Below are 17,126 nucleotides of genomic sequence, written 5' to 3'. Positions count from 1 at the left end.
TTCTGGAAATGCATTTGAATTTGAATTGTGGTCATGATTTTGCAGCCACGTTCTTGAAAATGAAAATGCATTTCTGGAAATGCATTTGAATTTGAATTGTGGTCACGATTTTGCAGCCACGTTCTTGAAAATGAAAATGCATTTCTGGAAATGCATTTGAATTTGAATTGTGGTCACGATTTTACAGCCACGTTCTTAAAATGAAAATGCATTTCTGGAAATGCATTTGAATTTGAATTGTGGTCATGATTTTGCAGCCACGTTCTTGAAAATGAAAATGCATTTCTGGAAATGCATTTGAATTTGAATTGTGGTCATGATTTTGCAGCCACGTTCTTAAAATGAAAATGCATTTCTGGAAATGCATTTGAATTTGAATTGTGGTCACGATTTTGCAGCCACGTTCTTAAAATGAAAATGCATTTCTGGAAATGCATTTGAATTTGAATTGTGGTCACGATTTTGCAGCCACGTTCTTAAAATGAAAATGCATTTCTGGAAATGCATTTGAATTTGAATTGTGGTCACGATTTTGCAGCCACGTTCTTAAAATGAAAATGCATTTCTGGAAATGCATTTGAATTTGAATTGTGGTCATGATTTTGCAGCCACGTTCTTAAAATGAAAATGCATTTCTGGAAATGCATTTGAATTTGAATTGTGGTCACGATTTTGCAGCCACGTTCTTAAAATGAAAATGCATTTCTGGAAATGCATTTGAATTTGAATTGTGGTCACGATTTTGCAGCCACGTTCTTAAAATGAAAATGCATTTCTGGAAATGCATTTGAATTTGAATTGTGGTCATGATTTTGCAGCCACGTTCTTGAAAATGAAAATGCATTTCTGGAAATGCATTTGAATTTGAATTGTGGTCACGATTTTACAGCCACGTTCTTAAAATGAAAATGCATTTCTGGAAATGCATTTGAATTTGAATTGTGGTCATGATTTTGCAGCCACGTTCTTGAAAATGAAAATGCATTTCTGGAAATGCATTTGAATTTGAATTGTGGTCATGATTTTGCAGCCACGTTCTTAAAATGAAAATGCATTTCTGGAAATGCATTTGAATTTGAATTGTGGTCACGATTTTGCAGCCACGTTCTTAAAATGAAAATGCATTTCTGGAAATGCATTTGAATTTGAATTGTGGTCACGATTTTGCAGCCACGTTCTTAAAATGAAAATGCATTTCTGGAAATGCATTTGAATTTGAATTGTGGTCACGATTTTGCAGCCACGTTCTTAAAATGAAAATGCATTTCTGGAAATGCATTTGAATTTGAATTGTGGTCATGATTTTGCAGCCACGTTCTTAAAATGAAAATGCATTTCTGGAAATGCATTTGAATTTGAATTGTGGTCACGATTTTGCAGCCACGTTCTTAAAATGAAAATGCATTTCTGGAAATGCATTTGAATTTGAATTGTGGTCACGATTTTGCAGCCACGTTCTTAAAATGAAAATGCATTTCTGGAAATGCATTTGAATTTGAATTGTGGTCATGATTTTGCAGCCACGTTCTTGAAAATGAAAATGCATTTCTGGAAATGCATTTGAATTTGAATTGTGGTCACGATTTTGCAGCCACGTTCTTAAAATGAAAATGCATTAAAATGAAAATGCATTAATGCATTTGATGATTCTGTGCATTGAGGAAGCTGTATTGTTATACATATTTTATTCATTGGGATACAATAATACAATTTTGGGACGATTGATATCGCAAGTGTTAGACGCGAAGGCTCCACGAGCTGCAGCCCAGGCTAACACGCACACCCTGCTCTCGAGCCCAGGGTAATCTTGGTTCCATATACAAAAGCTTTCTCTCAAGATGGGTTGCCAAGCAACCTGCATAGACACATCAGCTGGGGTTAATTGAGCAGATTCACTAAACTCGAGCTACGTCTGGTATCCTGGTATCACGTTCTTATTAGGGGAGGAATCATGGAATTAGGCTATGTAATCATGGTTGGCTTGAAATGTTTAAGTGCGTATCTACACAGTTGGCCTATGTGATATTAACCCGGTCTATGAGGAGCCGTTTAGGAAATAATTCAGGCTGTTCTTACACAAGCACATATGAAACACATTCACATATGAAACGTTCACACACATTCATACTACTGAAAACTCACATCCACATATGTGAAATGCTCGCATAGACACATATTAAACGCATTCACATGTGAAATGTTCACACACGCATTCATACCTACTACTGAAAACGTACATAGGCTCTACATACACACATCCGCACGGCACACCTGCAACGTCGTATATGTCGGAAACCTCCTAGCTTCAGCTTCGCAAACTTGTGCCACTACGCCACCTTCTGGAGACTAGGCTACTTGAATTTCATTGAGAGAGGGGTGAAACCACTGGGTGAGATTCACACAGCATCTAGCCTACTAAATAAGTCAAATTGCTAGATACTACATTTATACATAGGCAACCATTATACCAACATAGTTCAAATAAAAATTAAAAAGTTTTAATTGTAAAGCTCTCTAAAGCAGGTCTATGGTCTTGCTTAGGCTGATGTGTAGAGGACAATAAGAGTTCAGCAAACAGATCATTTTTGTCAGTTATAAAAGTAAGATTAAAAACGCTCTGTCTAGGCTAGTGCGCCATAGCTAGCCTACATTACAAATATCTGATGATATCAGTCGTGTTTCCTGAGATCCGTCAATAATGTTTGGAGCCTCTATCCCCATCAGATGGTGCTAGGGTCCGTTGATTTTTTTTTATCAGGCGCCAAAATCAGTTTTTCTGTTGAACACGATAGGCTACGTTATTTAAATAAATGCAAATGTTTAGTCCAAATGATTACATTTGATGAAACTCGATTTAAGGTGGTATATAGGAAGATAAGGGCAGGGAGAAGACACGCCAAGTTTGGTTTTGATGTGATCCAGCTCATTGGAGGGAGATCGGCCCGGGTCCTGCGCCTGGGGACCGCACCTGTCAGGTACATAAGCCGAGAAGGGTAACGCAGGTAATGCAAACTGACAGAAATGGAAGAAATAACAATCATCCTGGCTGGAAGAGCCTCCCACCCCCACCTCCACCTCCCCTTCCGTCCTCCATCATCTCCCCTCCATCACTCTCTAAGGACACACCTTAGACGAGGTTCAATTGCTCTGAAACTCGTCTTCTCTCCATTTCCATGATGTCAAGTTACGGAAGACACTTCAGAAACACGACGTTCACCAAATCCGTTTTGAAGCGGATCGAAAACGCTCACTTGAGTTTTTAAAAATTATTTTACCTTTTTGATCAGCTGAAATGGACATTTGAGAAGAGCCTACATGAGTCAGAGATTTTATAAACCTTTTCGCCAGTGGGTCATTTACTATGTTCCGTTCCATTTAGGGACTTATATAGTATCACAAGGACACAAAGAGTGTGAAATACCTGGTTACCTGAGACACAAATGTAATCAGATGAGACACAAATGTAATCAGATGCAGTCAAAGTAACTGTGAACCGGTGCCACCTGACACGCGCTCTGTAAATCACCTCTTACTGCATCTAAGCGATGACGACAGCTTCTGTCCATCACGGTAAATACTGTTGATAAAATGAGAAAGCTGATGACCGGAGTGCTGTGATAATAAACGTTGATAAATCACTCTCCTTTCCTCCTGCTCAAAATGTCTTTATTCTGGGAGCCCTTCCTTCCGAGGATGAATCACACATTTGTTGGATAATGTAGGCTATGGTGCTGCTTAATGCCATGCCAGGACTTATGCTTGAGTACACATCCTAACTGCTTCTCTCGCCAATTACCGGCAGGCCCATTCTTTGTCACGCCAGCGTGAAACTCGAGCCAGAACGGCGCGCGACATTCGGCACTCCACGGCGCGTGACACTCAGCATCGCACTCAACTGCCAACGTGTCCAATCAATAGGCTGACCCTCAAAAAGTTTCAGGCTATCTCAAGGGCCTCCACCACCTTACAGTAATCCTGGAGATGCCTGGAAATCCCCACTCTGGGTGACAATAACAAGATGTGAGCGGGGCTCTGAATCACAACGGCCTGGATGAGAATGTCACGGACGTCAGAGGCACTAACACTTAACCCTTGTGTTATCTTCGGGTCATTCTGACCCATCAGTCATTGTGACCCACCGTCGTATTGCGACAGATTTACCGCATACAAAGACAAAGTGAAGCATTTTCTTTTAACAGCTAGGCTGTCTCAGACCCCCCACATTGCAAAGGTTAAAAGAAAATTATTTTAATTTGTTTTTGTATTGGGTAAAATTGGGTAAACACAACGATGGTTCGTTATGAACCTTTGGGTCATGTGACCCGAAGGCAGCACGAGGGTTAAGAGGGCGATGAGGAAGACCACAGAGGGAAGTGAGCAGGGAGAGGTGAGAGGTGAGAGGGCGAGGCTCAAGAGGACGTGAAAAGAGGTGGGAGAGAAAGGACACCGACCGCACGGGTAACAACAAAGACAGGATCAGCGGCAGCAGCAAACACAACAAACACACAGTGAGAATAAACAGATTTCTCCAACGCCTCCCTCAGATAACCGTCCCGGTTCTTCATGCTCGTGTCCATGTGTGATCAGAGTCGACATTCTCTAATGGGCACCAGGGCATGTGGAAGCAGGCCCTGTCAGTCCGATGTGCTTTTATCCTTGTGTGCCAATGCAGATTGACAGGGTTGTATGGAGATGGCCAGTGTCATATAGCGAGGGGTCTGTTGTTTTCTGAGTTGGCCCCCAGCTGGCCCCGGGCCCTTGGCTGAGCAGGCTTTTCCTCCTCACTGGTTGTTTTCCCTCCTCCTGTCACAGCTGCTGGGAGTGGGGCTGCAGTCGGCAATCTGATGATATCAAGTCAAAGGAGCTTTCAAAAGGTCGTCACAGCATAACGTGAACAATCACACTTGCAGAAGGCTCGTCCTTATGTTATTAGATCGGTTTCCTGCCGGTACAGTGCCAGTGACAGGATTTCGCGTGTGTTTGTATGAACCTGGAATAGTGTGTGGTTTAGACATATTGTTGAGGTTCAATGCAGCGTCTCTAAGAATGACAATATGCCATTAAATCATCAGCCTCTTTGATTTTTATTCTCATAGAGGTCTATTTGGCTGCACTGAGCAAGGATTCTTCTTTAGATTGCCTATAGATGCTCAGGCCAGAAAGCAGCGACTGCCATTTGGCTTTTAAGTGACAAGTTCACAGCAGTGCTGGATGCCTCTCGTCCTGTCTCATTATCATATCCATTTTCCAAACTAACCTCGTTTGATGCACTCTCTGCTCTCTGACCCGCATGATTACTACAGTTCGTAAATGTGGTCGGACTCTTTTCAATGGGCCAGTGCTAAAAGCGGTGGATTCAATTACAAAGTCTTTTTATCAGGTTTTCTTAACGAGTCTAGTTATGCCACAGAGCTTTTGTTCTGTATAGTTGCTAGACCAAACACCATTACCGCGAACTCCGGAAGCCAAGACGCTTCCAGAAATTACTCTGGTAAAGTTTCCAATACAATTTTTGTAGATATAGTCTAGGTTTTATCCTCACTTAACACACACCTTTTAGGATAATTTGAAATTAAATTATTAGAAGCTTAAGCTGTGTTGTTGAATTAATACTAATTAGGCTTCTCTGTGTTATTTGTATGTAGCCTATACTTTGAATCTGTAGCCTGTATAATATAGGCCTTGATAGCCAAATTACAGATTCAATTATTATTTAACGTTTATTTGGTCAAATCTGGTACACATAGTTGTGCCTGTTTTTTGAATGGGAAAAATAATGCATAATTGATTTTGGCAACAACCACAACAAAATATATATATTGAGCTATTTCAATAAAAGATGTTCCTGACCTTTGATCCACAGTTTCATCCGTAGGCCTATTGACCTGAATTCTGTTAGTAGTGCTACTAAAGCTGGAGGTTTTTAACCCACTGATACGCACTCCATTAAGCCACCGCTTCCACTGGGTCCTACTCCTCCCACTCCGACCTGTCATCACCCTCTTCACCACAATCTTCTCTCCCTCTGAGCTTTGCCAGTTTTTTTCAAAGTTTCTTCTACCGACGGCGGACTGACTTTAGATAGTCCGCCAACCATGCCCCGCCAAGACTCAACGGCCCCGGTGGGTAACTCGTGCGCCCTGCAGGGCCCCTCGAATGCCAGCTACAACACCAACAACGCGCCGGTGCCAGTCATCACTCAAACGGACTCCAGGGACAAATGGAGCAAAAAGATGGATTTCCTCTTATCTGTCATTGGATTCGCAGTAGACTTGGGAAACGTTTGGAGATTTCCATATATTTGTTATCAAAACGGAGGAGGTAAGAGTTTTAGATGCAGTAGGCTATTTAAGAGAAGGTTAATTGTGCTAATTTATTCTGGACGTTTTTATATAATTTGTAAATTACATTCGTTATGCGTTATTGGTAAATCGTTTTCAAATATATAATATAAAACGATACTGTAAAAACGATGTCTCTATGCGTGTAGATTTTAATTAAACTGTATAGATTCAACAAATGTGCGCGCGTTATTGTGAAGATCACGGGGAGCTGTCCACGGTGTTTAATTGTAAGCTACTTTCCATGCGCGAGAGCCTGTAAGACTCAGAACTTAAAATGTCATGTCCGTTTCTTTTGTCAAAATGAGAGGAAACGGTATTTCATAGTAGCCTAGTCTTTGAGACAATTCAGTGTAGGCATATCATCTGCTCATGAAATTGATTAAATTAAATATGTTATAATCAGATGGAACTGTAAGCCAAGGTTGTATGTTGAATAACAAAAAGTATAAAACCTCTCAAACGGAATCTTCTGTGTCGTTATCAAAATTGTGTAGCTTTTGCGATACGTTCACTGCATTACTGTAATCACTTGTTGCACAGGCCCACACTATAGGCTAATACTCATTAATCTGACATAGTTTATCCCCTAAAAACCTTTAACTCGCTTCCAATTATTCACAACGTCAATTGAAACAATTCGTCTTATACACATAGCCCACTGACATCTTGTCAATCAAAAACTCAATGATGTAAACTAAAGCCTCAAGCATCTAGAAATAGGGCAATGTTGCAGCATCAGTATCCATAACGCCATACACCAAATGATTGACCGTTGCTGTGCCTGCACTTTATAATGTATGCGACCTTTTACGCCGTTTTACCGTTATTACCATTATTATAAAGCAGATGTGGTCTACCTTCATGACCTCCAACACTTCCCCTGGTGTGTAGGTGCTTTTCTCATCCCTTACATTCTGATGGCCATCTTTGGAGGGGTGCCGCTATTTTACATGGAGCTGGCGATGGGCCAGTTCCACAGGACAGGAGCGATATCCATATGGAAACACATCTGCCCCATTTTCAAAGGTACTCTGCTCACCACCAGGTTACAGGTTACACCCTGGGCTATGCCCTGCATGGTCCACTTGTTACACACAGACATTGTGTCTCTTTCCGAGAGCTAGTTAAAAACTAGAACTTTAAAAACTCATGTTGACTTCTGGTAAAAAAAATAATAATAATGAAATGGTTCTTGCTAGAATTGTGTACTTTAAGTTTTCATAAAGTTCACCCACTTATTTCTTGAAACGTAAAGGAAAACATGTATAGCCAGATGCCTGATGTTGGCCTCCCACAGTTAGCGTTTCTCCCTGTGTCCAGGCATCGGGTTTGCCATCTGCATCATCGCTCTCTACGTGTCCTTCTACTACAACACCATCATCGCCTGGGCTCTGTTCTATTTCTACTCTTCCTTCGCCAGCACGCTACCCTGGACCAACTGTGACAACGTGTGGAACACGGAGAACTGCACCAACTACTTCGGGAAAGACAACGTCACCTGGAACAACTACTCCAGGTCTCCCGCGGAAGAGTTTTACACGTAAGTGCATGTAAGTGGCAGGGAAGGAGTACGATGGGATTGATTTAAGCAAGGCCTTACAAAGATTGTGATAGTGTTTCAGGGTCGTCGTCCCCCCCTCTCCCCTCCCTCCCCCCTTCCCAGCTTACAGTCATCGTGTGTTTGCTTGTGGTTGTGATGTTTCACCATCTCAGGAGGAACGTTCTAGAGATCCACAAGTCTCCGGGGCTCCACAACGTGGGGAGTGTCCGCTGGCAGCTGATGTTGTGCCTCTTCCTGATCTTCACCATCGTGTACTTCAGCCTGTGGAAAGGAGTGAAGACGTCAGGCAAGGTACGAGGAAGCCGGCCGGAGTTACACGCTGCATGGCTGACCAACTCACAAGGACATGACATCATGTTCCCTGAGATCTCACAGCCTTTTCGATGACCTCCACCACCCTCTCCTTCCCCTCCTCTCCTTCCCCTCCTCTCCTTCCCCTCCTCTCCTTCCCCTCCTCTCCTTCCCCTCCTCTCCTTCCCCTCCTCTCCTTCCCCTCCTCTCCTTCCCCTCCTCCCCTCCCCCAGGTGGTGTGGGTGACTGCCACCCTGCCCTACGTAGTCCTCTTCATCCTGCTGATCCGGGGCGCCACGCTGCCGGGCGCCTGGAGAGGGGTGGTATTCTACCTCAAGCCCAAGTGGGAGAAGCTTCTGGAGACAAGCGTGAGTCCCCCCCCACCCACACACACACAGGATCATTCTTCCCCTGAGGACGGCCTCAGAGCTGATGGGAGGTGGGTTCAAATGGATGTGATCAGTGTGTACCCCGGCGCTCTCCTCTCTGCAGGGCTGAGTGTGAGGACAGGCTGTGCTTCAAGGGAATATGGATGAGATGAGATGCATAAATAAGACACAGAACAGGATAATGCGACGCATAATTGGATTCATTTTTTTCTCTTTTTTCATTAACAAAGCCCCCTTCGTACTCTCACTCTTCCACTCATGCACACTCATGTTTCTATTCTTCTCTCCCTCCCTCCCTCGCTCCCTCCCTCCCTCCCTCGCTCGCTCGCTCCCTCCCTCTCTCTGCCTCCCTCTCTCTGCCTCCCTCTCTCCCTCCCTCCCTCGCTCCCTCCCTCTGCCTCCCTCTCTCCCTCCCTCGCTCACTCCCTCTCTCCCCCTCTCTCTCTCCCCCTCCCTCCCTCCCTCCCTCCCTCTCTCTGCCTCCCTCTCTTCCTCGCTACCTCTCTCTCTCTCTCTCTCCCTCGAAAGCATGTCCCCCTCTTCAGATCTCTCTAGGTACAGCTGTTTGGAAAATGGGTTTCTATGAGGCCCTCAGTACCTTTTTCAGCCTGACAACTATTATGGCAGAACGGCCATATATGGAAAATTAGAGAACTACATGTTTTCTCTCAACAACCTTTTATAATTGCGTATAGTGCACTAGTGAAGGATACACTATAGGTAATTATGTTAAAAGCAAAATGATTTGAACCAGTAACCTCTTGATCTACAGTAAAACACTAACCACTGAACTATACCTGTCCCCGGTTTAGCATTGTTAATCTTGTATTCAGCTCCTTCATAAAGCTGCCAAACACCCAGGGGACATTGTTAGGGTCTATAACATTGCTCTTCTGTGCACTGTTCTGTCTAGGGCCCAATGCCCTGCATACAGTATTTAAGATGTTTCTCTGCGCCAACACACCTGATTCAGATGAATGGCTCCTTCGTAAGGCTTCTGCAGAGCTTGACAACAACCTGTTGGTTGCGAATGTGAAGAGTGGTGCTTGTGGGGTGACTTGTTCCCTGTGTGTCCTGCAGGTGTGGGTAGATGCAGCAGCTCAGATCTTCTTCTCTCTGGGACCAGGGTTTGGGGTCCTACTGGCGCTCTCCAGCTACAACCCCTTCACCAACAACTGCTACCGGTAGGAACACGTCTCTGGGGTCAATCCCGGGGTCACGGCGGGTTCACGGCGAGGTGGACGGTTCAGCTGGGAGGACGGGAGCATGCTAGGACGTTTGTGATCTCAGTTTGAACTCTCTCTGGGTCGAGGCCTTGCCGATGTGCACACCTACAACCTCTTAAGCCTTTCTCAATCAGAATTCAGAATCAGAATTCGGTTTATTCGCCAAGTATGTTAAGGATAAGAGTGTCTGCTAAATGACTAAATGTAAATGTTATACAAACACGGAATTTACTGTGGCAGGGAGGTGCAAAACACTAAACATATCAGCTGAATCAGATGGATTAGCTGGATTAGCTGTGTACGCGTCGAGTGTATAGGTTGAGACAGATGCCCCTCAAAAAAAAATCTTTCAGACAATGTGATTAGAACAGGGAGTGGTTTATGGGGGAGATGAATCGGCGACGAGTTATCCTGAAGAAGAAATCGAATTGTGAAGCCCCTTGTAATAATGCAGTGGAGTGTGCGTGGGTAACGCAATTAGCGCGGCACAGTGGAACGTGAGGAAGTGGAGCCCGTCTGAGATGTCTATGAATCACACAGCGACACTGAACCCACACCCACTGCCGGGGGAGGGTAGGGTCGTGGTTTCAGGAGGTCGGTGGTGGCTCTTTCTAGAAGGGTAGAACCGCACCACAAGAGAGGAAGGGAACCATTGTTGGTTGGGTGTTAAATATTCCACTCCAGATCTTATGTTGTATCATGTGTCGTGGCTGTTCTGTTTCACAATTATTGTCACTACCCCAGCAAGAGAGGAGTTTTTTCAATTTCTTTCAAATTGTTTTAGGCCAGCTTGTGTGAAAGGGAGAAATTAGATGATAGATGTATATAAAATGCATAGAATACATGCTGATGTAGATGCTAACAGATTCTTGAATGATGAGATGATTTGCTCTCAACTCCTGATTGTTCCTCAAACTCTTCAACCTCTTTGCACCAAACACCAACTGTGGACAGCGATGCCATCGTGACCAGTCTGGTGAACTGCCTGACCAGCTTTGTGTCTGGGTTTGTGATCTTCACGGTGCTCGGCTACATGGCTGAGATGAGAAAGGTGGAGGTGGAGGATGTGGCAAGGGACAAAGGTGGGTCTCTGAACCCTGTTTAGTTGTAAATGAACGAGATTTCAACTTACTGTGTCGTATTGTAGTTGTATATGTTCTTGTTGAACATGTGACTCTGACCCCCAAAATACTGTTAGAACTTCTGCACTTCTGATCCCTCCCTCCAGGCCCCAGCTTGCTGTTCATCACGTACCCAGAAGCCATCGCCAACATGATGGGCTCTACGTTCTTCGCCATCATCTTCTTTGTGATGATGATCACCCTCGGGCTGGACAGCACGGTACAAAGGAACCCTTGGTGGTATCTCTTTTGGTGATTTTTGTTGACGTAAAATCTCCTCCTGCTTGGTGGTGTAGCAGTTCTTGAGCTCATGTCTCCGTGGATGTTTTCTCAGTTCGGAGGTCTGGAGGCCATCATCACGGCCGTGCTGGATGAATACCCAGGGTACCTCTCCCACAGGCGGGAGCAGTTCGTCCTCGTCCTGGTGATCGTCTGTTTCCTAGGCTCCCTCAGCACCCTCACCAACGTAGGTCGCCACACCCACCGCTAAAAATTCATGCTTATTCAAATAATCGTGTGTCGATGTGTCCAGGGAGTCAGGTGGCTGAGCGGTTAGGGAATCGGGCTAGTAATCTGAAGGTTGCCAGTTCGATTCCCGGCCGTGCCAAATGACGTTGTGTCCTTGGGCAAGGCACTTCACCCTACTTGCCTCGGGGGAATGTCCCTGTACTTACTGTAAGTCGCTCTGGATAAGAGCATCGGCTAAATGACTAAATGTAATGAGTCACATTTTGTCACTTGTGATTGGCAGGGCGGGGCTTACGTGGTCAAGCTTCTGGAGGAGTTTGGCGTGGGCTCTTCCATCATAGCTGTTGTTTTCCTTGAAGTTATCGCCGTGTCATGGTTCTACGGTGAGCGGTGGTTGGATTGCACCACACCTGGGGTCTGTTCCGTAAAGCGAGTTTACCGAATAAGCCAGGCCGAATCAACTCGTTTTATGGAACATTTTTTAAACATCTCCATTTAAAAATGTATTTTTTTCCAGGACTACTGGAGTATCTTGTGGTAAACATGAGTGTTTGTCTTCACCTCAGGGATCCAGAGGTTCAGTAACGACATCCAAGCAATGCTGGGATATGCTCCCGGACTGTTCTGGAAGGTCTGCTGGGTAGCCATCAGTCCAGCCTTTCTTGCGGTAAGGAGAACCGTGTGGACGTTTGTTTATAAATCCTGTCTCAAGACAAATTTTTCTTATTTGGATTTTAACACAGTTGCCTTCTGTTGTCTTGGTTTGTTTGTTAAACTTTTTCGTGGGTGTTATGTTGTGTTGTAGCCTACAGCAGTTTGGCCAGCGGTTGTTGTTTTTAAATTTGCTTTATAAATCAACTTGACTTGACACTGTCACGAACAGGAACATAGTGCTACAAAGGGAACCTGGAAACAGGTTTTGTATGGACCAGGGACAATATCACACAATACATTTACATTACATTTACATTACATTTAGTAATGTCGCTGTACTTACTGTAAGTCGCTCTGGGTACAGCGACATCCTCCCCGAGGCAAGTAGGGTGAAGTGCCTTGCCCAAGGACACAACGTCATTTGGCACGGCTGGGAATCGAACTGGCAACCTTCAGATTACTAGCCCGACTCCCTCACCGCTCAGCCACCTGACTCCCTCACCTGACTCCCCAATAGCAGGCTCTGTGCCTCTTTTAGGTTCAGTTTTACATTCAGATCTTTCTCTTCTGGCCTTCCAAGCATCATCTTGATCCTGAAAATGTCAATTCCATTACTAAATATAAACGTAATAACGTAATAATCTAATACCCCTGACTTTGTATACTGTACATCTCCAGTAGATTCACTTGGCCTTTCCCCATCTCCCCCAGGTGACATTTTCATACTTCTCATCTCCTTTTATGAGAAAGGTGTTGCTATTATCTACCCCGATGGGTCATAGTTATTAAAGAAAAAAAGAGAGTAAATACAGTTAGGTATTGAAATAGCTTTTACCTTGTCAAAAGGGCCATCCACGAATGCAGCTTTTCTCCCTCTGTCGAGTGGAAAGATTGAAAAATTCAGAATATAAGTTGAGTTGGCTTGACATGGGTGCCACAGTGTGGTAGCAGGTGGTTGGGGCCCCAAAAATCTAGGAGAAGCTGGCAGTGAGGATCAAAAATTTAACTGGAAGTAATTATTTATTTATATGAAGTATTACTTATTTTTTGACGGTGAGCGAGTGTTGACAGAGGTCTGTTTCCTCTCAGTATATCATAGTGAGCTCCCTGTTGAAGCCTCCTCCCCTGACGCTGTTTGACTACAAGTACCCAGACTGGAGCATCTCAGTGGGGTACGTGATCGGAGCCTCCTCCTTCATGTGGATCCCTATCTACATGGTCTACAAGCTGGTGTGGACCCCAGGATCCCTGAAACAGGTCAGACCAACAGACACATTACATTTACATTTAGTCATTTAGCAGACGCTCTTATCCAGAGCGACTTACAGTAAGTACAGGGACATTTCCCCCCGAGGAAAGTAGGGTGAAGTGCCTTGCCCAAGGACACAACGTCATTTTGCACGGCCGTGAATCGAACCGGCAACCTTCTGATTAATAGCCCGATTCCCTAACTGCTCAGCCATCTGACCCCTTAGAAGCGATCGATGAGATAACTTCACTTGGAAGGGTGTAGGCTAAACGGGCGAACAACAGTGTTCCCCAGGCAGCGAGCGAGTTAGCGACACCAGTATCACACACGGTCACTGTTGTCGACGTGAACGCACTAAACTTCCTCGTTGTCCTCTGCAGCGCCTGGCCGTGTGCCTGCGACCTGAGAGGACCGTGCCAGACATCCACACAGACAACCTCAACATGACGCCCATCCCGTAGACACAGCCCCCGCCGCCGCCGGCCCAGCCAGGCGCGGCGGCGGCGGCACTACCTGTTCCTGAAGAGGACCACGCTCTGACAACACAGACCACACCCCTGGGGACCTAGCACACGCTAAGCAGGCAGCTCAACGGGTTCAACACACACCAATTAGTATTAAGAGGAAATATGATAAATGCGTTCCCAATTGGAAATGTAATAGTCTTTAGGTAAGCTGTATTATCTCAAAAATACACTCTTTAGGTTGGTTTGGTGTTCGTCGTCAGTCATGTAGGGCGATGTGCACAGATGACTTCAGATTTCACACACGTGACTGAAGACTGAACTTCCAGCAGCCTGTACTCTACCAAGATTCTAGGGACACTTTGCAATCCAATCGCTCCTTTCCTAAACCAGATAAACCAGCTGAAGTACTTACATGACAATATACTTGATTACCATGCCAAGGAATTACTGTAGGTGTTCTATCATTCAACAACGAAAATTATCTTACGTGATTCTGTATGTTGTACACCTGACAAACAACAGCCAGAGCTGTTTCTTTTCATTTTAATCGTAAATATAGGGAAATGGAAAACCTTGATCAGTGCAGTTATAGCCAATATCAATGTGATTTGTTACGTGTGAAAAGTAAAACAAATGTGATATATTAATGGTTCATATATTTCAATTTCTACTCATTTTTATTTATTTATTATTTTTTAAGTGTGACGATTACCTCAAAATAGCAGTGTTAATATAAGACTAAAAACACTGCTAAGGAGAAATCAGTATGAGGGAATACCGGATACGATCTCTCAGTATTCCCTTGTTCTTTATGCTTTATTTATGTCAGGTATGAGTATCTCTGTAGGAAGATTAATACAAGATGAAACAAGACCACTACATGAAGTGTTATGTTAAATATTCCCAAGTGTTTGTTGTTGAGCCAAACAACTTCCAGTGTTTTTTTTTGCCTTAAATATGCCTATATATTCTAGATATGTAAAAGAAATGTATAATCTGTATTGATTTTGTGCCTCTCCAGACAAACATAAAACGTTTTTTTGTTTTCTTTATAATTGAACACTATTCTTTTGTGCAGATAAAATACCTAGGCCCATATCATAGCCAGCCAGAGATTTTACATATTTTCATGTATTTACTATTTTGAATTGTCTATAAGAAATGTAATGAGAAGTTTATTTCTAAATATATTTTGAATGTCTTGTGATTCCTGTCCATCTCTTGATTCATTTGATCCTGTACTACTGTTTGGATGTGTCAGAACTGTTCTCTACCTGTGCAGTCCTGAGCGCGAAACATGAACGCTATAAAGACGTACAAATTACTATCCTGTCTGTTATCTAAGATGGTTAATCAACAAATCCAAGTCTAGATTTCAAGACAAAAGCCACATCACATTGTATTTTTCATTGGTTAATGATGTTCCTGAAACATGTTGATTGACTGAAATATCAACACAATAAACACAAGGGGAAGAAATGTGTGCAGGCTGGATTTTCCTCACTGTTCTCTCTGTCTCTCATGTCATTGTTGAGGCGGTCCTGATGCAGTTCACCTCAATGACAGATTTTAATTAACAGGCTGATTTGCAACATCCAGAATCCATCAACATACAAGGGAATAGAAGAGTCCAGCTTCAAATGCTTTTAATGAAATGTTTTATTAAACAGAACGGCAGGCCCCCCCTCCCAGGACACAGCTACTTACTGATATCCACGCAGATCTGGACGGCAAGGCTCGATTGTGTTAAGGGGCACTGGTATGAGAACGGGAGAATATAGATGGGTACATAATTCCTCATTTGGGTATTTCCACCGAGGTGGGAGGAAGGTTGATCAAAGCCCTTTTGTGTGAACACCCGCAGCAAAGCCATCGCCACACTCGGACGAAAGGAGACACATGAAAGGGAGGAAACGGCTCAATGGGAGTTCTTTTCACCATCAGTCGAGAACGGCATGGAAAACTTTACGGTGTGTGGCAGACACACAGATAGGGAATGACTGCAAGGACTGCAGATCCGAGACTCCAACCTAAACGTAGGTTTATCATCTTGAACTCTGATGTGGACTCTCTAAGCACATGTTCCAAAGATAGAAGGGTAACAACATTAAAGGCAGCAACAGACTTCTGAAAACTGATGAAGCCCTTGGCATGTGCGTAGTGTGTCTCCTGTGAAAAAGATAATTTAGAGCCAGGGAAACTCAGGCCATCTCTAAATTAACCATCTAAAAAGAGGACATTATGTGTAATTGTTGCAGCTATCCAGGCCTTGCAGTGTAGGCTACAACACAGCTTCATCTTAATGATATATCCTAGTCTAACACCGAACCATTCAGGCCAGCAACAGCAGAGGACTGCACATAGAACAGCTAGTTACAGAGTAACACTGTACATCAATATCATTATATCGCCTACTGTACAGATTCCTTTTCACATTGATCTAGGGACCCAGGAAGCTTGCAATTTCATTTCCCACCAGAGACATTGTCCAGAGCCCGTTTGTGCTTGGTGGCTCATTAAGAGCAGAGAAGTGTTTGTAATGGTGCATGTGTTCTCAACTGATGGAGGAAAGGCCACTGAACAGTCATGCACAGTAATGATGTAAGAATCTAACCCCAAGGATCTTGACCTTTATAAATACACCTCATTCCTCTTTGACATTTAGGAAGATTATGTGATGAGAGAAGCCAACAGTTGCATTAGCAACCGTTTGAAAATGGATTTCGTGCTTATTTGTTTTATCTGATAAATTGTATTAGACTTTGTTGCCTCCCTGTAGGCTATTCATTGTTGGCAGGTACCTAAAAAAAACAAATTTCGCGTATCGTGTGCAAAGACCCTGACCACATACGGACATACGGCAACCAAAATGTCAAAACACAAAAGCGTGCACTTGTTTTCGATGAAAACAGCAAATAAAAACATCCACAATTACATTTTAATCAGTTCTTCAACAACTTACTCTGGCGACTCTAGGACCCAGAAACACCATCTTGGAACGGTCCGCCTTGAGATCCATCATCATCGCCACTGCTCTTTCCTACTTGAAATAATTCCGAAATCATGCTTTACAGCCGACTAATTTTAAATTGGTATGTTTTATTAGTTGGCGCATGTGTAAACGGGCAAGTGCTTGACACAACACTGAACGAAAGAGCATATGTGATCCTCCAGAACCAGAATGTAGGTAAGGTTTTACACGGACCGGTAGCCAATAGGCTAACCGAGGCCCTCGTTGATTTACGGCGAGGAGCGCACCTGACAATTCTACTGATGTTGTCCTTGTTCATCAATATATAAATGTCTTTAGAGTTGGACTGTAAACTATATAGACGGTCTGAAGTGGGTAGCCTACA

The 17,126-nt window shown here is 43.8% G+C and overlaps 1 protein-coding gene across 1 annotated transcript; it reads left to right on the top strand.

The window, feature by feature from the left end:
- Window positions 1-5,993: 5,993 nt before the first annotated feature.
- On the top strand, window positions 5,994-15,217 carry slc6a4b (solute carrier family 6 member 4b). The gene is made up of 13 exons (XM_062451084.1): window positions 5,994-6,321; window positions 7,236-7,370; window positions 7,665-7,884; window positions 8,058-8,196; window positions 8,430-8,564; window positions 9,666-9,769; window positions 10,766-10,893; window positions 11,040-11,152; window positions 11,267-11,398; window positions 11,684-11,783; window positions 11,967-12,067; window positions 13,144-13,311; window positions 13,684-15,217. Exons 1-13 carry the CDS (start codon window positions 6,096-6,098, stop codon window positions 13,762-13,764), a joined length of 1,782 nt encoding a protein of 593 aa, XP_062307068.1. The 5' UTR covers window positions 5,994-6,095; the 3' UTR covers window positions 13,765-15,217.
- Window positions 15,218-17,126: the final 1,909 nt, after the last annotated feature.

Source organism: Osmerus eperlanus, chromosome 25 (assembly GCF_963692335.1).
Source record: "Osmerus eperlanus chromosome 25, fOsmEpe2.1, whole genome shotgun sequence".
Taxonomy (NCBI): domain Eukaryota; kingdom Metazoa; phylum Chordata; class Actinopteri; order Osmeriformes; family Osmeridae; genus Osmerus; species Osmerus eperlanus.
The sequence above is the reverse complement of the archived record's forward strand: the minus strand, read 5'-3'. Positions and strand labels throughout refer to the sequence as shown.